This window comes from Phaseolus vulgaris, chromosome 6 (assembly GCF_051622355.1).
Source record: "Phaseolus vulgaris cultivar YP4 chromosome 6, ASM5162235v1, whole genome shotgun sequence".
NCBI classification, from domain to species: Eukaryota; Viridiplantae; Streptophyta; class Magnoliopsida; order Fabales; family Fabaceae; genus Phaseolus; species Phaseolus vulgaris.
Genome location: NC_143503.1, coordinates 32,972,070 through 32,995,717, shown reverse-complemented (window position 1 = coordinate 32,995,717; position 23,648 = coordinate 32,972,070). Strand labels below are relative to the sequence as shown.

The 23,648-nt window shown below is 36.2% G+C and overlaps 3 protein-coding genes and 2 non-coding genes across 7 annotated transcripts; 3 read left to right on the top strand and 2 right to left on the bottom strand.

Annotated features, from left to right (window-relative positions):
* The first annotated feature begins 3,101 nt into the window (after positions 1-3,101).
* Positions 3,102-8,500, top strand: LOC137832337 (uncharacterized). The gene is made up of 3 exons (XM_068640440.2): positions 3,102-3,289; positions 3,707-3,827; positions 4,997-8,500. The coding sequence occupies exon 3, from the start codon at positions 5,180-5,182 to the stop codon at positions 8,069-8,071; it is 2,892 nt and encodes a 963-aa protein (XP_068496541.1). The 5' UTR covers positions 3,102-3,289; positions 3,707-3,827; positions 4,997-5,179; the 3' UTR covers positions 8,072-8,500.
* A 428-nt stretch (positions 8,501-8,928) lies between these two features.
* On the top strand, positions 8,929-9,000 carry TRNAP-UGG (transfer RNA proline (anticodon UGG)). Its single transcript has one exon. It is a non-coding gene; the product is annotated as a tRNA-Pro (tRNA).
* A 490-nt stretch (positions 9,001-9,490) lies between these two features.
* On the bottom strand, positions 9,491-9,562 carry TRNAP-AGG (transfer RNA proline (anticodon AGG)). The gene has a single exon. It is a non-coding gene; the product is annotated as a tRNA-Pro (tRNA).
* A 358-nt stretch (positions 9,563-9,920) lies between these two features.
* On the top strand, positions 9,921-17,621 carry LOC137832336 (BRCT domain-containing DNA repair protein). Of its 3 annotated transcripts, none has more exons than XM_068640438.2 (8): positions 9,921-10,221; positions 10,330-10,668; positions 11,351-13,719; positions 13,802-14,071; positions 14,704-14,784; positions 15,105-15,216; positions 15,293-15,359; positions 17,231-17,621. In XM_068640438.2, exons 1-8 carry the CDS (start codon positions 10,134-10,136, stop codon positions 17,277-17,279), a joined length of 3,375 nt encoding a protein of 1,124 aa, XP_068496539.1. In that variant the 5' UTR covers positions 9,921-10,133; the 3' UTR covers positions 17,280-17,621. The 3 variants fall into 3 exon arrangements, with proteins under 3 accessions (XP_068496539.1, XP_068496540.1, XP_068496538.1); XM_068640439.2 differs by having other exon boundaries at positions 10,001-10,221; positions 11,336-13,719; positions 13,802-14,014; XM_068640437.2 differs by having other exon boundaries at positions 10,002-10,221; positions 11,336-13,719.
* A 1,475-nt stretch (positions 17,622-19,096) lies between these two features.
* LOC137832333 (uncharacterized) lies at positions 19,097-23,036 on the bottom strand. Its single transcript, XM_068640435.2, has 7 exons — positions 22,397-23,036; positions 21,791-21,940; positions 21,484-21,609; positions 21,214-21,276; positions 20,679-20,795; positions 20,093-20,559; positions 19,097-19,895 (listed from the first exon to the last, which is right to left on the bottom strand). Exons 1-7 carry the CDS (start codon positions 22,905-22,907, stop codon positions 19,284-19,286), a joined length of 2,046 nt encoding a protein of 681 aa, XP_068496536.1. The 5' UTR covers positions 22,908-23,036; the 3' UTR covers positions 19,097-19,283.
* Between the last annotated feature and the right edge of the window lie 612 nt (positions 23,037-23,648).

Genomic DNA, 23,648 nt, shown 5'->3' with positions numbered 1-23,648 from the left:
CTTGCTACCTTTTTCTGCAACCCGCTACCTGCTACTTTTTGTTTATCACCTTGTATGCTACATTTTACTTGATACATGTTACATGCTACTCGTTACTCGTTACCTGTTATTGGCTAGCTTATATCGATTACCCCTTACTTGTTATTTGCTACATTTTATCTGCTACCTATTACATGTTACTACCTTTTATCTGGTACCTTTTATTTGGTACCTATTACATATTATCGGTTAACTGCTACCTTTTACCTGCATTTGCTACCTGTTACTTATTCCCTACCTGCTACATGTTATTTGTTATCTGCTAATGTTACTTGGTACCTGGTACCACCTGTTACTTGGTACCTGGTACCACCTGTTACTTGGTACCTGATACCTTATACCTGTTACCTGTTATTACCTGTTACCTGCTACCTGTTACCTGCTACCTGCTACCTGCTACCTGCTACCTGTTACCTGCTACCTGTCACCTGCCACCTGCCACCTGTCACCTGTCACCTGCTACCTGTTACCTGCTACCTGTTACCTGCTACTTGATATCTGTTACCTGCTACAGCTACATGTTACCTGTTACCTGCTATCAGTTACCTGCTACCTGTTACTTGTTACCTCATACCTGCTACATGTTACCTGCTACCTGCTACCTGCTACCTGCTACCTGCTACCTGCTACCTGCTACCTGCTACCTGCTACCTGCTACCTGCTACCTGCTACCTGCTACCTGTTACCTGCCACCTACTAATTGTTACATGCTACTTGCTACTTGTTACCTGATACCAGCTATCTGTTACCTGCTACATGCTAACTGCTACCTGCTACATGCTACTTATTACATGTTACATGCTACCTATTACATGTTACCTGCTACCTGCTACCTGTTACCTGCTACCTACCACTTGCCACCTGCTACTTGCTACCTGTTACCTGCTACCTGCTATTTGCTACCTGTTACCTACTACCTGTTATCTACTACCAGCTACGTGCTACCTGCTAGCTGTTGCATGCTATCTGTTACATGTTACTCGTTACTTGTTACCTGCTATCTGATACCTGCTACCTGCTACCTGCTACCTGTTACCTGGTACCTGGTACTTGCTACCTGGTACTTGCTACCTGCTACCTGTTACCTGTTACCTGTTACTTGCTACATGCTACATGCTACATGCTACATGCTACATGCTACATCCTACCTGCTACCAGTTACCTGCTACTTGTTACTTGTTACTTGTTACCCGTTACTTGTTACTTGTTACCTGCTACCTGCTACATGCTACATGCTACATGCTACCTGTTATCTGCTACCTGGTACCTGTTACCCGTTACCCGCTACCTCCTACCCGTTACCTGCTACCTGTTACCTGCTACCTTATACCTGCTACCTGCTACCTTATACCTGCTACTTGTTACCTGCTACTTGCTACCTCCTACCTGGTACGTGTTACCTGCTAACTGCTACTTGTTACATGTTACCTGCTACCTCTGCTACCTGTTACCTGTTTCCTGCTACCTTCTACCTGCTACCTGCTACCTGCTACCTGCTACCTTCTACCTGTTACCTACTACCTGCTACTTGTTACCTGCTACATGCTACATGTTACCTGCTACCTGCTACCTCTGCTACCTGCTACCTGCTACCTGCTACCTACTACTTGTTACTTGCTACATGCTACATGCTACATGTTACCTGCTACCTGTTACCTGCTATTTGCTACCTGTTACTTGTTACCTGCTATTTGCTACCTGGTACCAGTTACCTGTTACCGGCTACCTGTTACCAGCTACCTATTATCTGCTACCTTTTTATCTGTTACATGCTACTTTTATTTGTTACCTGCTAATTGCTATCTGTTATCTGGTGCATTATAATTTTATATTTTATTTATTTAATAAATAAATACATAAGAAAAAAATATGTTAAAATATTTATATCATAATTATTCTGTTTAAATAATTTGCCGAAGATTTGAATTAAATATTGTTATAAGTCTGGTTAGGAATAAGATTTCATTATAAATTAGTTATCGATTGCAACAAAAAATGATAAATGGAAATAATGTAAATATATAAGATAAAAACATTTTCTCTCATGAGCTATGAGTTTCAACATACAATTTAATAATAAGTTACAGTCAAAAATATATTAAACAAATTTAAATTTACAACTCAATAAACGAGATTTACAAATCACTAATCTTGATTGTAACTAGTATATAAAAGTAAAAAAATGAATAGAATAACGAAGAAAAAAAAAAAAAAATAAGATGAGAAACTTGAGTAACAAAGTCTAAGAAAATATTTATTTTCTAATCTCTTATCTGTTCTCCTATTGGGTACACATCCATTTTTTCTGTTAACGCCCACATCAAAATAAATATGTACCTTTGTAAAAATCTAAATATGCTTTATATTTAAGTAACAAATTGGGATATTCAGCCCTATCTTCTTCCTGCACTTGTTGTATGAGCGAGAATGAAAAAAAAGCAATGAGTACATTTTTTTTTGTGGGATATATATTCATTTTTTGATGTTTTTCTTTTTCCGTTTGAATCACTTTTTCTCACACTTCTCTCAAAGTTTTATTTCTTTTGCATTGTAACTGAGCGAGTTAAAGTAATTATGCATCAAACCACATTTCAATTGAAAGTTTTAATTAACTAATTCTTTTCAAATAAATGTAATGTACGTCAAACAATTTGTTTCAAATTTATTATTATTATTTTTAATTTAAGTAATTATAAAATAACGAAATAATCAAAATAAAACAATAAAATAAAATATTGATATAAGAATAAAATAGAAACAAATTTGTCTATAACAAAATACAATTATAATGAAAAATTCTTTTTATATATCGGTATATACAATAAACACATTGCCACTTTTTTTAAGTTTTAGATTAATTATTTAAATTTTCAACAGTAAATTTTAAAGCACATGTTTCCCATATAATTCATACAAATATTGTGTGAAGTATTATGTACCAAATGAGATGAAAAATATATGTATGTGAATGTACCAAGATGTCCCTAAGCAAAGAGATTTGTGAACCGTTGGATCAACCATCTCCCTGGGTCAAACAAGAATGGAGAGACCCCCTGCACATTAAGTAAATTACAGAGGAAACAACCTTGGAAATTAAAAACTGAAGGGGCAGTATGAGAAGAATGCAATCCTAAGAATAAATAATCATAATATTAGTTCGGGGTTCCACTAAGAGCAGGTTTTTGAAGTTTGCTCCTTATTTTGGTGCGGCATCTCTGCTCTCATCTCTCAACTCTCAATTACTCTACAGGTTAGTGCGCACTGCTTCATCTCTAAAACCCTTTTTTTTTTTCCTTTGAATTTTCATGGTTTTTCCACTATAGGGATTTAATCATTTCTGCCCCATATGCATATTCAAGATTGTTGAGTGCATTAACTTATTCCCCCACGACTTAAAAAGCAATGAGTGCCTCCATTTATTGTAAAGGTTTTTTTTTTTCTTTCTGGGAAGGGTTTGTTAAAGTTTCCCTGATTTTTGTTTTGGAAAAATGATTTCTTAATTCTGTGTTTTTGGTTGTTAGCTTTGGAGTAGATTAGGGTTTTTCCTGTCTCCTTCCTTTGGCGTTAGAATGTTGCTTCTGTTTGTGGCGGCCTATGGCACAGTAATCTCGTTCGAATATCAGGGTTTTGTTTATGTTAATTTATTTTCTGATTTGTGTTGGCGCAGGTTTATAAATGGTTAGCATTTGTCGGGCTAGTTTTTTATGTTGTATTTGAACAGCAAGATTTTTTGTTCCTCGGTGGAAGTTTAGCGTGGGGGAGTGCTACACCAACCCCATTCGAACCAGGTATGCTGCAACCCTACGCAACAAAGTACATTTACTTCAAGCTTGTTGCCTGGCACTTCAAATACTCCTAATTGCATTTTACATTTCTAAAAAAATTCTCTGGTCAAAATAAATGCAAATATCATGATAATTTGAAAAATAAGTACAATTTTATTATGTTATAATGATTTTTTATGCATAATGTATGATAACTTTTAAAATATTGATTTTCTATTTAGATTTATTTTGTTTTAAAGTTAATTTTATAGTTTATACTAATTTTATTGTTTATAGTTCCGTTATATTCTGTATTTATTAAAATTTGTCGTTTCTTATAAATTTGTTCATATTATTGTACATTTGTGGACTCTTCGTAAACTTGTTGTATCTTCATCTATGTATTTGTCATATCCGTTCCGTGTCGATTTTGTTCTAGAGCCTTTGTGAAGGCTTGGGCCTTGTTTATTTACTGTTTTCTTAAATTTATTTGACCCTTGAACGCATTTCTACTTCCAAAAGTCTGTCCCTTGAACAGAGCATTTGAAATAAATAGGAAATGATGGTTGTTTCTCTTTTATGTTTTCCAAAACACTTGTATCGGAAAGAATTTTCAAAAGTAGATTTTAGATGAGAATTTGATTGTTGATCAGTGGGAATTTTCAAAACTAGTGGGAATTTGATTGTTGATTGTAAATTGTTTTATAAAACTATCTTTGTTGGCTGTGAGAAATTGAGAATCAGACTTCAAGCTTAGTATTTTGATTAGCAGAACCTACCCTGGGTGGATGAAATCATGGAAGCATTTTTACAGCTGTCTTTTTAACACTTCTTTTGGTTGTATGTAATTTATGCATATCCTGCCTGGTCAAAAAATAATAAAAGAGAAAGCTAAACAAAAAGAGTGGGAGAAAAATTTGAAGAAAGCACCTTATCTTTGCTTATACCTTTTTTCCTTAGTTATCCTGTTTCTTTTATGTGACAAGTTCACGCACATAAAACTATGGTGATCTGAAAACTTTGTCGTGGACAGTATAGTGTTTCTAGTACTGATTTCCTAACAAATTGAAAGATCTGGTTCATCTACCGAGGCATTGATTTTATGTTTAGAAATTTGTTTGTGATATCAACAACTCCATTTTTAAGATTTTTTACATGGGATCTTATAATTGCATGTTATACAATATTTGCAGGGTCAATCTGAATGTGCAGACTGTAATCTTTTTGGTGATTGGTGGGGTCTTGGAAGATTTGTTCACAATTTGCATTTGCATCTCGGTAGTCTGTTCTCATAGCAGTTACAAATTAAATGTAGACTGGTTGTCAGTGTGCTTGGTCATAGCACTCACTTTTAGGTTTTGAAATCTGGATTTTTGATGGAGTGCAATAAAGAAGAGGCCGTAAGGGCCAAGGAAATTGCTGAACGGAGAATGCAAAACAAAGATTTTAATGGGGCTCGAAAATTTGCTCTTAAGGCTCAGCAGCTATATCCTGATCTGGAGAATATTAATCAAATGCTTATTGTCTGTGATGTGCATTGCTTTGCTGAGCAGAAATTGTTTGGCAATGAGATGGACTGGTATAAAATTCTTCAAATTGAGCTGATGGCTGATGATACAACAATCAGGAAGCAATATAGGAAGTTCGCCCTCCAACTTCATCCTGACAAAAACAAGTTTGCTGGCGCAGAAGCTGCGTTTAAGCTGATTGGGGAAGCTCAAAGAGTTCTTCTGGATGGAGAAAAACGATCTAGGCTTGACATGAATCTGCGCAGGGTTCCAATGAACAGAACTACCGTGCAATCTCATCATCAGCAGAATGTTCAGATGAATTTTAATCCTGTGATGCAAACCAGTGTTAGGCCCAATTTTACAAACTTAAATCCCCATCAGCAACAACAGTCTGGGCAGACATCTCAACAGGGGCCTAATGGTGGCCGCCCTACTTTTTGGACTATGTGCACATTTTGTTCTGTTAGATATGAGTATTATAGGGAAGTTTTAAACAGATCTCTTCGCTGTCAACATTGCAATAGGCCCTTCATTGCATATGATGTTACTATGCAAGGTAGAGTACCAGCAACTAATTCAAGTCAGCAAGCTTTTGGTGTGCAGAACTATAGTCAGAATCATGGCACTTTCAATGTTGGTGTTGGATCTCAAGGTAATTTTGATACCCGCAGATCAAATATTGAATCACATGAAAACAAAGGTCATACTGTGGATGACCCTGTGAAGCCACGTGGAAATAGAAGAAGAAAGCGGGCAGCTGAATTCAGTGAAAGTTCTGAATCTGTGGGGAGTACTGATTCTGAATCTGAAGAGGTTATTCATTATGACAATGATGGTTTTTCTACCCACAGAGAAGAGAATCCACGTAGATCTACGCGGCAAAAGCATCAGGTTTCCTACAAGGAAAATGTGAGTGATGATGAAGGGACTGAATCTCCATCTGGTGCTGGTGAAGTGGAGCATGGAGGGGCAGCCAAAATTAATGAACAGAATGGTTTGGCTGCTGATAAGAAAGATCAGCGGCAGGTAAAGCAGAAGCAGAGCTTTTATCCTAAAGAGAGCGTTTTAAATATAAAAGAGGAGCTTAAGGAGGTGAGGGAAAAAGAGGCAGTGGGTATCTCAAAGACAGACAAAACTTCAGAGCATTCACTCTCGAAATCAACAAATCAACCAGATAATTTTGTTTATCCAGATGCAGAATTCAGTGACTTTGACAAAGACAAGAAAGAGGGGTCTTTTGCTGCTGGGCAGATTTGGGCTGTTTATGATACTGTAGATGGTATGCCTCGATTCTATGCTTTAATCAGAAAAGTTCTCTCTCCTGGATTCAAGTTGAGGATAACATGGTTTGAACCAGATGCAGAAGAGAAAGATGAAATCCACTGGATAAATGAGCAATTGCCAGTTGCTTGTGGGAAACATAGACTTGGTAATACAGAAAACACTGAAGATCGACTGATGTTTTCTCATCTTATTGTTTGTGAAAAGATTGGCCGCGGGACATATAAAGTATATCCTAGAAAGGGAGAAATTTGGGCTCTCTTTAAAAATTGGGATATCAAATGGCATATGGATGTGGAGTCTCATCGGCAGTATGATTTTGAATTTGTCGAAATCTTATCAGATTACATTGAAGGTGTGGGAGTAGTTGTTGCGTACTTGGCTAAGTTGAAAGGTTTTGTGTCTCTCTTCACTAAAATGGATGGAGGCAAGCATACAATTCAAATTCCATCAGCCGAGTTATTCAGATTCTCTCACAGGGTTCCATCTTTTAAAATGACTGGTCAGGAAAGAGTTGGTGTTCCTGTAGGGTCTTGGGAACTTGATCCTGTATCCTTGCCAATGCATATGGAGGAAATTGCTGTTCCTGGAGATTTGGATGTAAATGTTGGTCATGGTCCATCCAGTGGGAATGGCACAAGGTCTTCAGATATGTTGAAATTTGCTAGGAAGGTAGATGTCTCTACTGCAAAGCTTAATGTGGAAAGAAACAATTCTTCAAAGGAGAACAAGGATCCCGTAGATTATACTGGTAGTGATCCTTCAGCCTCAGCCGCAGATGCTTTTGAAATTCCAGATCCTGAGTTCTACAATTTTGATGCTTGGAGGTCCATCGAAAAGTTTCAGGTTGGTCAGATTTGGGCATTTTATGGGGATGAGGATGGACTGCCAAAATACTATGGTCAGATTAAGAGGATTAGGACTAGACCAGAAGTTGAGTTGCAAGTTACTTATCTTACTAACTGCTGGCTACCGGAGAACAGTGTTAGATGGGAAGATAAAGACATGCTTATTTCCATTGGCAGATTTAAAATCCAAACGGGTGCCAGTCCCTGCACTTATACTGACACCTATTCTATTTCACATCAGGTGCAGGCTATTATTGACAGTAAGAAGAAGGAATATGAAATTTTTCCAAGGAAAGGCGAAATTTGGGCATTGTACAAGAATTGGACGACTAAAATAAAACGTTCTGATCTGGAAAATTTGGAGTATGACGTAGTGGAAGTTGTTGGAGAAAATGATTTGTGGATGGATGTTTTACCCTTGGAGTTGGTAAGTGGTTATAATTCAGTTTTTAAGGGCAGATCAAATGCAGGATCAGCTGGGACCATGAAAATATTTTGGAAAGAGTTGCTCAGGTTCTCCCACCAAATCCCTGCCTTTAAATTATCAGAAGAACATGGTGGCAGTCTGAGAGGCTTCTGGGAGCTTGATCCGGGAGCACTACCCGTTCATTATTTTAGCAGCAAATAATACAATCCTAGGGCTCCTGAACAGAACATGAATAGGTTTTAATGTATTTACGTATAACCCTTTTGCCGGGAAGCAAAATTTGCGGTCCTAATGGCATTTTTGGACTCAGTTCTTTTTACTAGTTGTTCAGATTTACATTAGATAAAAACAATATACTTTCTGTGTCAATGCAGTTGTAGTAGCTCCTGCATGATCACAGTTGATATGACATCAACCTTAAGATATTGTTCCAGCTGTCTCGAGGTAAGGAGGTATTGCTGGTTCTCATTTGCATTCTTTGCTTTGTTTATCTTCCGTTAGAATTTGAGTTGGGATTGGCGTTCCTATGCAACCGCATGTGAGTGCCTTGGATTCAGGTGTATGCAATGTATCTTGCATTATGTTTGGTTATGTTTGGTCAAGAGCAATGGAATCTGCACTATTCTGACTTCCCAATCTCAGAGGGGACTAACCCTGCCAGTTTCCAGATTTTAGGCACCAAAATTGCTATCACATTTTCATAATGAAAATTACATAAGTTTTCCAATTTGTCTCCTTCGCATATATGCATACTGAGGGTTTAAGTAGGGGGCGACTTTAATGATGATCATTTATATTAAAAATAATCAATTTTTATAATACTTGTAAATTTAGTTTTTTTATTGGCTAAATGCAGTATCAATTTTGATTTCAATTCATGACCCTTTTTATTATTTATATTTATACCACAACGAGGATTACATTTACAATGCTCATTTATTTTTAACAGTTACTCCCCACTAAACTTTTATATAAATTATATATTAACATGACGTCATAACAATTGTCTTATATAATTATAATTTATATAAATATTAAGAATGAAAACTTCTAAATGAGGGCATTTGGTCTAGTGGTATGATTCTCGCTTTGGGTGCGAGAGGTCCCGAGTTCGATTCTCGGAATGCCCCCTTTTTTATTTTTAGGTTGTTTTTGTTGCACACATTAAAATATATTAGGAAAAACATTGCTTTTATGAAGTTGTTTAAAAAAAAATATCAAAACTATTTCATTTAACCTTAAAAATGCTTTTATTTCTTAAATAAGGTAATTCTTTTGAAAAATAATAATCACAATATACATTAACAATAAAACATTGGTTTTATTTCAAACTTATTTCTGAAGTGTAACATTACCAGCTAATACAAATACATATACTAAATTATATGTTTTGCAGAAATATAGTTCTCTCTTGATTTCCGCTGGAGATTGATTTTCCTTAATTCATTAATTATAACAATATACTATGGAATATTCATTTTTTTATACATGGTGGGTAAATAGTGCTGTACTAACCGATTTTCAATATTTTGAAGTAAAGTATTAAAATATAAATAGTTCAATAATTAAAATAAGAAGAATATATATAATAATAATGGCACAAAAAATGTATCGATTATAGGGGCATTCCGAGAATTGAACTCGGGACCTCTCGCACCCTAAGCGAGAATCATACCACTAGACCAAATGCCCATTTTGTTTACAATTTAATTAAAATAATTTAATTAAATAGATACATCATATATCATTTTTAAGATTATAAAAAGTTTAAATAATAATTTATTTATATATATATATATTTTAACTTTATTTCAATGTTTATATAGTAATCAATCTATTAATATGTTCTCCATAATTACAGTACTGTGAAATTTTTATAATCATGTTTTTTTATTAAATTTAGTTTAAAAAATAAATAAAGTAAATTACTTGCATTTACAATTAAGGAACTAAATTGTAGGAAAAATTGAATATGTAAATAAGTAATCAAAAGTAATTTTTATTTATTTGAAAAGTGAGTACAAAACGGTTACATAGTAAACTTGTTACTAGCACGCACTAAGAGAGAATTGCAAAAAATTTTAGAACCCTAAAATGTGAAAAAGTTACCAATTACTATTGTTTCAGACCTTTTTGTATCTACATTGTTCTTTTAAGCGTTCCACTCCAAAAACCCGCCACATTTTCCCTCCAAAAAATTTCTGGCTCTTTAATCCTTTCTTATCTGTTTCAGTGCCCTAATCTCTGGTAAGGGTTTTAAGCGATGAGTCCCAATCATTCCACCGCTAAGGATGATCGTGGAATCCACGCAGATTTTGACTACGTTGACACTCAACCATTCGACGCCGATGGTATGTACTTATTTTCTTTAATTCAATTTCTTTTGTATCTATCATGAGATTGAATCCCCTAATTTTGCATCAAATGTAACATTTTTGTTTGTTTTGTTGAAATCTCAGGTGTGGAGGACGATGATTGCGATGACAACGAGTGGCGGTACTTCGAAGATACCGTGCCTTTCGACGACGACGGTGTTTTGGATACCGAAACGTTGGTTCTTGCTGGGGAAACTCAGGTATTTGATGAAGATGACGACATTTTGGAAAACGAAGCGATGAACCTTGCCAGTGAAACTCAGGCGTTGGGCGATGGTGAGACTAAGTTGCCGGAGGAAGAGTGTGAATCGGATAGAACGCAAATTTTGGAGAATGTGGATGATGATGAGCTATCTGTTGACAGTGGCAATAGTGAAGCCGTGGGCAGCAGAAAGGATAAATCGTGTCAGCGAAACAGTTCTGGTGAGTGAGTGATTCAATTCGGATTTTTGTTCTTTATTTTTCTTTTTTCCTTGGGTGCATTACACTGTTTCAGCTGTCATGGCTTTGTTTCTTGTATGTGAATTTAGAGATTTCAACAGTTGGATTGGTGAAAATAAATGGAAACAGCGAACTGAAAAGTGGTGTTTTGAAGTGTTCTGTGCTTTGAAGTGGTGTTTTTTAATAATGTCCATTTTGTTTGTGGCTTATTAATTCTCAGGTGTTTAATAACGTGTATTGGCAATTTTAGTGATAATTGAAAATAATAATAATTGTGGAAACTTTATTTGTCTATACCCATTTCTTGCACTAGTAGGCATGCATGCTGGAGAAGAGAAAAGTTGGCTGACAAATCATGAACTTGGGATTATCTATGACTTTCATCCCAATATTATGTTTTGATTAGCTTGCCTTTGGGGTGAAATACATACTAATTTGGTTGGGTGGGATGATGATTTTTTTCATATTCTTTTAGGAGAAGTGGCATCTCTGTTTTTCTACAATATTTTGTATCTGACTTTACTGTCTTAGCTTTCTCTGTAGGACTAAATACATTGCCAGGTTGATTATTTTGTAATATATTCCCCCCCCCCCCCCCCGAAATGTAACATGTGAATGTGTTTTGTTTCATTTGACTCTCCTATTAAAGTTTATATATTCTCAGGTTCAATGCCACCGCGGTTTGCTTTTCTCCGTGTAGAATCTTTGCGGCAAGCTGCTCTTGCCATTCACAAGGTGGATTTTAAAGAAAATCAGGATGTGACCAATTCTGTCAAGGGTACTGGTCAGAAATACCAGGAATCACTGGTTGTAAAAGATAAAGGGGAGTCCTTTCTTAGTTGTTCTGAGAAGGTTGGGGGAGTTGATCAGGAAAATGATAATGGGAAATACAGTGTGGAAGTTGGGGGATTTAAGGGTAAGGTTGCTAAGTCGACAGTGAGAAAGCTTTTCAGCGATGATATACCTGTTGAAACAAATGGAACTTGTCTTAGCGGCAATGTTTTTAATGAAGGAGATGACCTAGACAAGCTTCCTATTTACCATGGTGAATTGGAAGGGTTAAGCTACGTCAACTCTCAAGAACCTGGAGTATTGTCACAGATCAATGCTATTGACTTTGTTGATAGGTTTCTTAAAGATAATATCACAGAGTTTGATCAAGAATCTAATTGTGTTAAGAATAGGGAGGAAAAGTCCAAATCCATTCCGAGTACAAAATGGCAACACAGTTTGACCAAGACCGTAAATGATAAAGGCAAAGCTGGAAGAACTAGTATTTATGACTGGGATGATAGCCGTGAAGACGAGGGTGGGGGAGATATATATCTAAGGAGGAAGAACGATTTTTTTAAGGGTGAAACACATAGGCCAAGGTCGTTGCCGGGATTCCGGAACAGGAGAGCATGTGGAGTAAATCTAAATGATGATAAGGAAGACGGGAATATTCCTAATAAAAGAAAGAGTGCAGTTAAATCTGATTCAAGAGTAGGGATGAATATTCTGAAAGTAAGGGACAGTGTTGTACCAGAAGCAACAATAAAATTAAAACGGAATCTTGCTAAGGAATTGGATGAACAATTCGACATTGATTTCTCTAGAGGAGAGATGGAGCCCGTTGCTAATGCAGGAGAACAGATGTTGGATGTAGGACCAGATACTCAAATGGCTGCTGAGGCTATGGAAACATTGTGCAATGCCAAGGATATTGTTGATAATGATACTGCTCATGTTACTAGAAGTGGTTTAAATTATAAACTTAATAACTCTATTGGAAAAGTGGGGCTTGTTTCGTCAAAGGAACAATTGGCACAATGCGACAGGAAAAGGAAAGTTGATGTTAAATCATTGTTGCAAACTTCAGGTTTATCAAAGAGAAGCACTAAAGAAGTCACGCAACACAGAAGGGACAGTATAATGACAAGATCAAAGAGGAGTAAGTTAAATGCAGAAGGCAACCAAACCTCCAGTGATAATGAAAAAAATGGTAGAGTATCCTTGTCTCCGATAATTGTGCAAAGAAAGTCAGCTAGAGCTTTGAAAAGCAACCAGCTTGATGAGTTGAATAATCCCGATGGCAATAATGAAGAAAGTAGAGGTAGTTTGGTCAACAAAAGGGAATTGCATAATGGTGTTTGTCATTTTTCACCAATTGCCAAAAGAACTAGACGATCCTTATCGGTAAATCAATCAATAAACCGTGATATACCACCCAAGAGTTTGAGAGATGGAAATATAGGTATTGATTCCCTTGAGAAAAGCAGTGGAATTGGCCTACAGGCATCCAAAACATTGAATTCCAAATCTACTACAGGATCTTCTGATGACTTTGAAGTAGGTGATAATTCCAAATTGAGTCACTTGGGGACTTCGGCTCTGAAGGCAAGTGTTGGTAGTTTCAGTGACAATGTTGAATTGGATATAGTAGATTATCCTAAAAGAAGGAGATCTCTTAGAATTAGGAAGTTGTCTGATCATGATTTAGGATCTGAAACATTAGTTTGTTCATCCAAAGCATCTGCAAAACCTGAAGATACTGGGAAATCTACTGCTAGGAAGAGAAAAATGAGAACAGATTCTGATGTCAAATCACATGTAAATTGCAAAGATCACTCATCTTCATATGATGGTTCAGTAATATCTTCTGTTGATCGAAAACAAGGGAAAATATCAGAGCTAAATTTAGATAAGGCAAACCCAGGGGATAATGTTAATAATTCTGAAGCCAGTTCAGATGAATCGCCAAGAGAGAGGAACAAGGTATCTGCAACTCCATCAAAGTATAAGAGGCCTGTGAATGATGCATCACCTGTTTGTGTGGGTGACGAATATTACAAACAATCATGCAATATAAATCCGACATCATGCCTTAAAGTATCTCGAAAGGAGCTCAACAGGGAACTTCAAAGCTTGAGTGATATCAGACCTGAATTACTTACTCCGTCTAAAGATTCAAGGAAGAGGAGGGACATGACTAATGTTCGAGTTCTTTACAGCCGCCACTTGGACGAAGATATTATTAAGCATCAGAAGAAGGTATCATTTAATTATTTTTTGTAAACTTCTATTAGTAAGTACAAATGTGTGGTTTTCAGACATATTCTGGTGCTCACTGCAGATTTTAGCACGGCTTGGAGTTTCTGTGGTATCCTCCATTGCAGATGCTACCCACTTCATAGCTGATCAATTTGTACGTACCAGAAATATGTTGGAAGCTATTGCTTTTGGTAAACTGGTGGTCACACACTTGTGGATTGAGAGCTGTGGACAAGCTAACTGTTTTATTGATGAGAGAAATCACATATTGAGGGATGCAAAAAAGGAAAAGGAGGTAGGTTTCAGCTTGCCAGTTTCACTAGCACTAGCAGTTCAGCATCCTCTATTAAAGGTAATATATGACATACATAGTGAAATGAGTTTGGAGTATTATTTAATTCTTGGATTATGGATTTGTTGTCACCAACAGGGATGGGATTATAACAAAGTCATTTGTTTTTAGAAGAGATAATGCAAATTTTTAGTAATTTCTAATTCTGACTATCTATTCAAAGAATCACGGGATTATTAGACCCATCTCTCGGTCTCACACCTATAAATTGTTTTCATCATGTCCTATATGTATTTGTGTATATGGATAGCCTACCCGGTGAGATAAGGCTTACTTTATCACTTTTATTTTGACCCCTCTGGTTTTAATTGTAACAGTTGTTCCCATAGTTTTCAACTTTCTATTGAGTCCCCTGGTTAGATTATTGTTGATGTGAAATTTTTCTGCTGCTTCATCTATGTAAGAATAGTCGTAAACTAGTTCATGTCATAAAATTCAGTGCTACAACTTAATTTCTCATTATGAAACTACATCAGCTAAACATGGCTTACGGGGGATAAAATCCTACACCAAAACTAAGTGAACCAGAATTTAACTTTTAGGAGGTATAAAAGAATAATTAAACCTTTTTTATATACAAACATGCATTATCCTCATGTTGCTCCTAGTAAAATGATCATAATTTTCTGTAGGGTCGAAGAGTATTGATCACCCCAAGTACTAAACCTAGTAAAGAGATTCTTTCAAATTTAGCAAGAGCAGTTCATGGACAGGTATGCATCTTTCTCCATGTATATTCATCAATTGCACATATATGGTTGAAGAAAATTATATCTTTACAATTGTGATAGTTCCTTCTTTTCATGATTTTTTGTGAACAAATCATATAGACTAACAATCAAAGTAATTTTTATTTGTATAATCAGTATAATTCTTATTATTATTTGTATAATCAAAGCAATTGTTTTCCTCCTTTTCTCAGAAAACATATAGACACTTGTCCACATCGAACAAATCTTTCTTTTGGTTCAATTTTTCGAAATTACACTTGATCTATCTCAATTATTATTTTTGTCTGTAACGATTTGCCAAGGTTGTGGAGAAAGTTGGAAAATCCGTTTTGAAGGGCCACACAGTTCCAGACGATTTGCTGATCTTATCCTGTGAAGAAGATTATGCCTTTTCGGTGCCTTTTCTTGAGAAGGGTTAGAAACTGTTTCACTTTGCTTTGAAAACTTTTTCCATATGCAAATTTTAAAATACCATTTTTTGCACCTGCAGGGGTAATGGTGTACAAGTCAGAACTGTTGCTGACTGGCATAGTTACACAGAAGCTGGAGTATCAAAGGTCAGATTTTTTTTTTTCTTTTCCTCGTGTTAAGGGTAAAAAATCCAAATTTACAAAATCCAATCCATAATTATCCATATCCATATTAGTTTTAATCCATTTAAATAGATTTATTTCAAATTCAAATCCATATTTTTGGATTTTAAATCCAATTCATTCAATTGGATATGGATTAGATATACATTGGATACATTTTTGGATTATCCAAATTGCATTTTGGGATGGATTTTGACTTGGCCCGATCCAAGTTAAGCCAAGACAATCTAGCCAATGTCTAACCGAGCAGTCCCGGGCCCATATCAAGCCGAGCGCGCCCGGGCCAATTTTGAGCCGAGCCTGCCTTGGCCGTTGTCGAGTCGAGCAATCCTGAGTCGATGTCGAGCCGAGCAAGGCTGGGCTGATGTTGAGTTGTCGGGCCCGGGCCGAACGGGCCAGGCCAATGTCGAGCTTAACGAGCCCGAGCCAATGTTGAGTGGAGTGGGCCTGAATCGATGTCAAGTGGAGCGGGACCGGGTCGATGTTGAGTTGATTTGGCCCGGGCCAATGTTGAGTTGAGCGAGCCCGAGTAAATGTCGAGTCTCCCATGCTCGGGTCGATGTCGAGTTTAACAGGCCCAGGTCAATGTCGAGTCTCCCGGACTCGAGTTGATGTCTAGTTGATTGGGCTCAGGCCGTTGTTGAGCTGAATGGGCCTGAGTCGATGTCAGGTTAATTGGGCCTTAGCCAATGTCGAGCTGAGCGGGATCGGGTCGATGTCAAGTTGATTGGGTCCGGGCCGATGTCAAGCCTAACGGGCCCATGTTGATGTTGAGTCTCTCGAGCCCGAGGCGATGTCGAGTATCCCGAGCTCGGGCCAATGTCAAGTCTCTCGGGCTTGGGTCGATCTCAAGTCGAATGGGCCCTAGCCAATGTCGAGTGGAGCAAGCCTAGGTCCATGTTCAGTCAATTGGGCCCTGGTCCGAGCGGCCCCAGGTTGATTGGGCCCAGATCGATGTCGAGTCGTCTGGGTTCGGGCCAATGACAAGTCGTCTTGTCTCGGGCCGATGTCGAGTTGATTGGGGCCTGGCTAATGTCGAGCCAAGCGGGCCTGGGCCGATGTTGAGTCGTTCGGATCCAGGCCGATGTCGAGTCGTTCGGGCCCAGACGGATGTCGAGTCATCTGGGCCCGGGCCGATGTCGAGTCATCTGGGCCCGGACCAATGTTGAGTTGTCCGGGCTCGGGCCGATGTCAAACTGAGTTGGTTCGTGTTCTGGTTGAGTCTGATTAGGCCCGGTTCGAGCCAAGTTAGTGTGTGACCATAACAAAGTGAAATGAATTGAATCCACTTTAAATGGATTTAAAAAAAATCCATTTAAATTTGGACTGTTTCTTCCTGCACCTCCATATCTTCTTCTGCCACCTCCATACATAACATGAAAATACATTTTTATCCTTCTTATATCACCCCCATATAGTAGTTTCCGGATTATATAACTCGTTTGAAAAAAGACTTCCGGATTACATAATCCGGATTACTAATGAATTTGAATCACTAACGTTTGAGTTTTATTTCCTTATTTAACTCTGGTGTCCAGACAGACGCATCATGTGTTATGGCCCATTTTCACGTTATTACAAAATTTCTCTTTTCTCTTTTAATAAAGAATTGAATCTCTCTTTTAGGAAGAAAACTTTCATTAGATGCATATCTTATTCCCTCAGGTAGTGGGTTGGAGGCTTTGCCATTATTATGCTAGCCAATTTCTTAGCAAGAATTTTGTACTCCCAATTTTTTTTTATGTCTGATTTAGTGCCTAGAAAATTGTATCTTCTAAATGATGGGTTTCATTATCTATGGTAGTTCAGTCCTGATGTGCACATTTTGGTTGCAGGCATCGACTTTTTGCAGACCATGTGAAGAAAACTCGTTCCGCCGTATAGTTGAAAAGAGACAACGGAACACTTGCACCTGTGACTCAATGTAGAGTGGTTCCATTTCTACTTTTCCTCTTTATAATGTGTAGATTAGGTCATGTAGATATTTTCTAACACATGTATTTATTGTGTAGAAATCTTAGAAAGGTGGTTTTGCTCGTCTTTTAGTTAAATAGTTCTTTTTGTGACAATTGAGTGATGCAGATCGAGGTTGTAAATCTTAGTGGTAGTGTTTGAGATGAAACAACGTTGTATGTTGCTCTGGTGGTATCTCATGTACTTTATGCCTTCACATTAGCGCTACAAACGGGAGAGAAAAATATAAAGTGCTGTAAGGGTTATAAATAAGGGTTTTGAAATCTGCAACCATAAAATTTAACTGCATCCCATATAATTTAAAAATCTATTTTTACTCTTTTAAAATTGTATTCATATTCTATATTTTAAAATTTAGAATTTAAAATACAAAATATGTATTTTGAATTACACATTCTGGAATACATTATTTTTTAGATTTTTTTAAATATATATATATATATATTAAATTAATTTCAAACCCAATTAATTTATTTAAAGGCCATTTTTGAATTTTAAAACAAGTAATTTATTAATATTTACAAAAGTAAACATTTTGGAATGATAAAAGTATCTTATATTAATAATTAAAACTTTTGTACAATATTATTGTTAAATTTAAAAATACATAACCTAGCTATTAGATGATGGTCTCTATTGGCTTTCCATTACAACATGTTGACTTTTGGTATAAATGATCTCATGCATGAAGAAGCTTTAGCAATATATCTTGAGTATATGGCTATCATCTCAAACGGTCAAGTAGGCCAATGTTAACCATAAGAATTCTAGAACACCGTAACATGTATACGATTGTCAATTTCTATGCACAACGACATAAAGACACCCAAGAGAGGAACTCCTATAATATATCCCAAGAGAGGAACTCCTATAATATATATGACTATCACCTCAAACGGTCAAGTAGGCCAATGTTAACTATAAGAATTCTAGAACACCGTAACATGTATACGATTGTCAATTTCTATGCACAACGACATAAAGACACCCAAGGGAGGAACTCCTATAATATGTGGGAGTGATATCCCTAATTCTCATTCCTGATGTGTTCATATATCCATGTGTGATAATTATGAACTAAATTTAATTGAAAATAAATATAAATTGTTAAAATTGTGTGTATTATTTACCTTAAGAGTGTGATATAACCTTATAGTTGTTTTCTTTATGCAAAACAAGCATCCTCAGCTACTTAAACATGTGGTTGAGTGTGACAATTCGCATGTGTACAACAACTTATTCCCTATTCCTTCTACATATCAACGTCAACAATCCACCTTTGGTTCTTACATTCTAGAATGTATTTTCAGATCCGAAAATCAAATTACACACAAAACCACCAAGAATAAAAATACACCATAAATACCTACCTCTTCAACAACTATGAAAGACGATAATGAATGTATTTTCAGCAGCCTCTCCCACTCACGAAAGAAGGAAGACGAACGAAGAAAATTTGAAAGGGATGCAGGTAGGGGGTGCAGCTAACTTTGGAAGAAGTGGAGGAGAAGAAATGAGAAGTAGGTTAAATATAAGTATAAGGAGGGGTAGTTAGATATTTTGAGAAGGCATACAGGGATGCAGAATGCATAGCCCTATAAATACTATATAACTCAATAATGAGGAAACAGTAATGTAAACGTCCATCAAACCACCCCCATTAACTAACAACATAAGCCAACAGCAGTTCTAGACTTCCAATAAACAGTTTGACTGCTCACTATCAGTTAATAAATATGTATACGTAATAGATACATTAATTAGTGTGAAATGAGATTTTCAAAATATACACTTCACAACAAAAGTGCTTATGGTAATTGCCTACAAACAACCAATTAAATGAGTAGTTCAAAAGTGTTAGTTAGGACAACAATGTAGTGCATGAAATTGTAAAAAGTAATAATGATGATGCATTCAGGTTGAATGCACTTTATAGCAGCGCTGGGGAACCTTCCTTATCATAGCCGAGGACAGATCAAAGTAAAGAGGGAGTTGCACAAGTGCAAAAAACGACACAGGTAAACACGTAGCAACATATATGGGATAAACTGCAAATTTGAGCTCATCTTCAACTATAAAGAAATGCCCTGCACAGAATGAGACCAAGACAGATGCTATAGATGTGAAGAGTGTGGTCAATCCCAGAAGAAGCTTTCTGGGTAAGTCCAAAGCAAAATCCTTTTCTTGGAACCGAGACGTGAGTATTGAAAGAAATAAAACAAGGGCTGTGACAGAAGAACACAGTGCAACTATTGATGTTATAGCGAAGATGTTGAAAGCAGGTCTTCCTTCCAGTAATGGATAACCTGTGCGTTGATCAGGACCACCTGGTATAGCTGTCGAGGTTGTGAATGCAACAGTTGCAACAAGTGCTGCTACCAGTGAGCATGATTCTGAGGTTTTGGTCAGCCATTTCCCACCTTCTTTTGCAAGTCCTTGGTGTGTATTAATGAAGAGCTGCTTTGCCGTTTCTCCCTTCTTATTGTAACGTTCAAAGAAATTTGGTGGCATGGAGTCCTTAACAAGCTGAAAAGCACAATCATTTCTTTCAAATGTATAGATTAAAACAGTTTTATTATAAGAAAAAGCCATGATCATGTCATGAAAACTTTTTCCTTAACAGTTAAGAAGTTAAAAGAAGTAGATTTTCCTTAACAGTTAAGACCACTATTGATTTGTGAAAACTTTTTGAAGTTGTTATGAGAGATAGGAAGAATATTGACCTTATACCACTTGTATTCCCACTGCATCTGCATTGCAGCACCAGGAAAACGCCAAGGCTTATGACTCCTATAGGTGGCAGCAAGATGTAATGCACTGTTACCATAGTTGTCTACTTGTCGAAGTGCAGTTTCCCTAATCAACCTTCTCTCATTCAACAGGTTGAACACATGAGGTTGCCTGTTCTCTATGGCCAAAAGAACAGCACTCTTGTTCTCAGAGTCTACCTCTTGGATAGCCACTGGGTCTGTGTCAAGGATCTTTTCAACCACTTCCTTCACTCCCATCTTTGCTGCAATTAAAATAGGTGCTGCCATTCTTCTACTTTTCTCACTCCCTTGAATACTCATTCCGCTATAATCACTCTTGTACAAAGAAGAAGAACTACGCTCGATTAGTTCATTCATCACTTGCTTAGCCCGAGTGTGTTTCACCTTCTTTCGTTGAATTTTACCTATCCAATTTGCCCCTGCATGCGTTATCAAAGTCATGCTGTATGCAAATAATCGTTTCATTTTAAGAAAGTGATGCAACACTTGACATTTTCTCAGTGATTTGGACTAACAATGAGTAGAGAAATATATTTACCAACACCGAAAATGATTAGCAAGAACTTCATCATAAGAGTTAGGAATTTGATCGCTGCTCCCCAATTGGGAGGGAAGCTGTAAAGTTTCATTTCTCTTTTCTTTGCTTGTTCTTCCTCTGCATCAATAAATATTGTATACATTAGTGCTTTCAGCAGCACCTAGTGTTTAATAACATGAATGCTACAAAATATGTTTGCATGGATGGATGGAGACAAAATAAAATAAGGACCGAATAAGATTTGAAATTTAAATTGAAGAAAAAAGAGAATATAAAGTTTTTGTTGGAAATCTCATGTCGACCATCGGATAGTATATAATTATGTACAAAACTCATCTTATTTTATGAGCTGATTTTATAAGATTGCGTTAAACTTAAAATGTATTTGGAAACACTTCCTAATATAGTAAATGAAATATAGGAATGGTGGATTCTATAACATTTGAAGTGACTTGGTATATACATGTTTATACTCTTTGACTGGTTTTAGAGGGTAGGAGTAGCATCACGAAATACACACAACAGGGAAAATTACCAGATTTTTGCGAGACATTTTTCTCTTCGTCATTGCTTGCAGCTTTGTCATCTTTTCCTATTGCTGTAACAGTGTAAAAGATATAACAAGTGAAACAAATATGAGTGGATATAAATATCTAATTAACACTTAGAAAGAAAAAGTACTGAAATATAATCAGTGATATGATATAATTAATAGTTATAAAAAGGGTGTTCATAGATTCTAAGATATATGGAGTATCCACACATCATTACTCTGACATGATATATACTAGGTAGAAGGACGTACTAATACTCTTCAACAATGAAAAGAAGGTGGTGCATGTTTCATAGTTCATTGGGCAGTGGTGAGTTTCATCTTCTCCATTGTAACGTACATCATCTGTTTCCTCAATCTCATCATCAACAATCGTACCTGACCAAAACAAATCACCCATTAACAGTAGTGAGCACTTTAGTTAACGTGAAAATTTAGATTATTAGATCATATGAATGTTCCTTAGATCCAACCCAGTGGCATATTCTGTGACGTGACTTTGAGCGAATAATTGTATTAAAGTTAGAAAATCCTTGGAGTATGAAAGTCATGTTCTTACAATTGTAAATAATACTCTGAAGGAACTCCATTCGCGTGCTACTTTTGAAACAGTTAGGCTTCCCAGCCAGAATCTGCAGAGGTGATAACCCCTCCTTGTTCATAGAATTCACAAGCTTTGGATACAGCTTAATTATTCGAAGCGCCAAACCTATCAAATTCATTTTTTTTTTATGGAAAAACAATTGAACTCGAGTAAGATATTTACAGCAGAATGAGCTATGCCTATTAACACATCAAATTTATTGTCTTTATTAATCATTATACTTAACAAACACTAGCAACAAAATATGTATAATACAACAAAACCTTTTTTTTGCCTCGTTTATGTTTTGTTTCAGTTTAGTTTTTCGAAGTTAAAAAATGTTTCGTTTTTTAAAGTGTCTTAGATTTAAATTAGACCTTCTTCCTTCCATTTACTACTCTACCTTGTTAATGACACATTGGTAAAAATACATATTTGATGTAAAGCTTGCATCAAAATGAAACTTTTAAACTCAAACAATCAAACTAAATACAGTTAATGCAAAAGAAACTGATAAAAATGGCTGTATGACTGAAACTTCTAGACTCAAAGAATGAAACTGAGAAAATAAGACAAACTAACCAAAGTATTCACTGGAGATGGCAGAATGGAGAATGGTGTCGCCATTGCTGTTCCTAACCAAGGAGTCTTCCTCATCATCATGGTTTTGTTTTAGGCTATGCAGACATAAGAAGGCCTCTTTTTTGCCATGAAGAGCAGCCAAGAAGAGAGGGGTCTCACCTTCATTGTTACGACCCCAAATGAGTTTGGAATCCCTCTTAGCCATGTTGTAGCACATGCCCACGTTTCCAACCTCTGCTGCCAGGTGCAAAGTGGTGTTTCCCTTCGAATTTCGCATGTGCAAAACGTTGAGACACACCTCTTCGTTGATGCCATCCAACACCTTCCTCACAAACCTCGTTTGACCAAAATACACTGCAAGATGCAACACTGTGTCTTGTGCTTTTGTGATCTTAGCCTCCAATGCACCATGGTTTTCGTTGTAGGCCTTTAAAACTTCCCTGAACTGCCCCTTCATGGCATAGTGAAAAATACTTTCAACATCAATCTCAGCCATGTCAATCTCAGCCATGTCAATCACAACTTCAAAACTATGAATTAATTATGTATATTGCAAGTAAGGTCTGTAAGCATTTTCATGTCTATGGAGGAGACTTGGATTCCAATTTATTTGTATTTGGAAATCCTTTTTTGCCATTTTTTAGGACTGCCTTTATCAAGACACATGAAAGATCTACTCGCATTTATTCTTTGCTCCCATTTGTAAATTGTAAATTGATGCTTGTGGCTCACTTTCGAGAAAAGTTTTGTTTACACTGTGAACAGTAAAAAAAATACATTTAATACTGTTTATAATAATATAATAATATTTTTAAATTAAAAAATAAAATAAAATAAATAAAATATTAATTTATTAAGGTGAGAAGTATAAGTTTTTAATTGAGAGTGTTGATCTTTATAAAAGATAATGATACATTATCAATTTTATATAATCATATTACGACCTCCAATATTATTATTTTAATATTTTTTATATAATTTAGTTACAAATTTATTCATTATTATATATATTTATATCAAAATTAATAAGAATTATATAAAACTCTTAAAAGTTGGGAATGAATAATTTCCAATACCTATGTGAACAGTAACAAACACTTGTGTTATTTTTTAATTTAAAATATTAGTGTCAAAGAAATCTTTTCAATGATTTGACATCTATAATATTTTATTTTAAAAAAAAGTTTTCTGTGATTCACACGGTTTGTTGAACCAGATTACACTCCTTAGTACTTGTAATACAGATATAAAC

Bases quoted from the DNA above. Each gene is read 5' to 3' on its own strand.
- LOC137832337 (XM_068640440.2), top strand. From the start codon at position 5,180: ATGGAGTGCAATAAAGAAGAGGCCGTAAGGGCCAAGGAAATTGCTGAA.
- LOC137832336 (XM_068640437.2), top strand. From the start codon at position 10,134: ATGAGTCCCAATCATTCCACCGCTAAGGATGATCGTGGAATCCACGCA. The intron at 13,720-13,801 runs GTATCATTTAAT...TGCTCACTGCAG, and splicing joins TTATTAAGCATCAGAAGAAG to ATTTTAGCACGGCTTGGAGT. The intron at 15,360-17,230 runs GTCAGATTTTTT...TTTTGGTTGCAG, and splicing joins CAGAAGCTGGAGTATCAAAG to GCATCGACTTTTTGCAGACC.
- LOC137832333 (XM_068640435.2), bottom strand. From the start codon at position 22,907: ATGGCTGAGATTGACATGGCTGAGATTGATGTTGAAAGTATTTTTCAC. The intron at 21,610-21,790 runs GTAAGAACATGA...TGTTTTGGTCAG, and splicing joins TCAGAGTATTATTTACAATT to GTACGATTGTTGATGATGAG. The intron at 20,560-20,678 runs GTAAATATATTT...TAACGCATGCAG, and splicing joins GCTAATCATTTTCGGTGTTG to GGGCAAATTGGATAGGTAAA.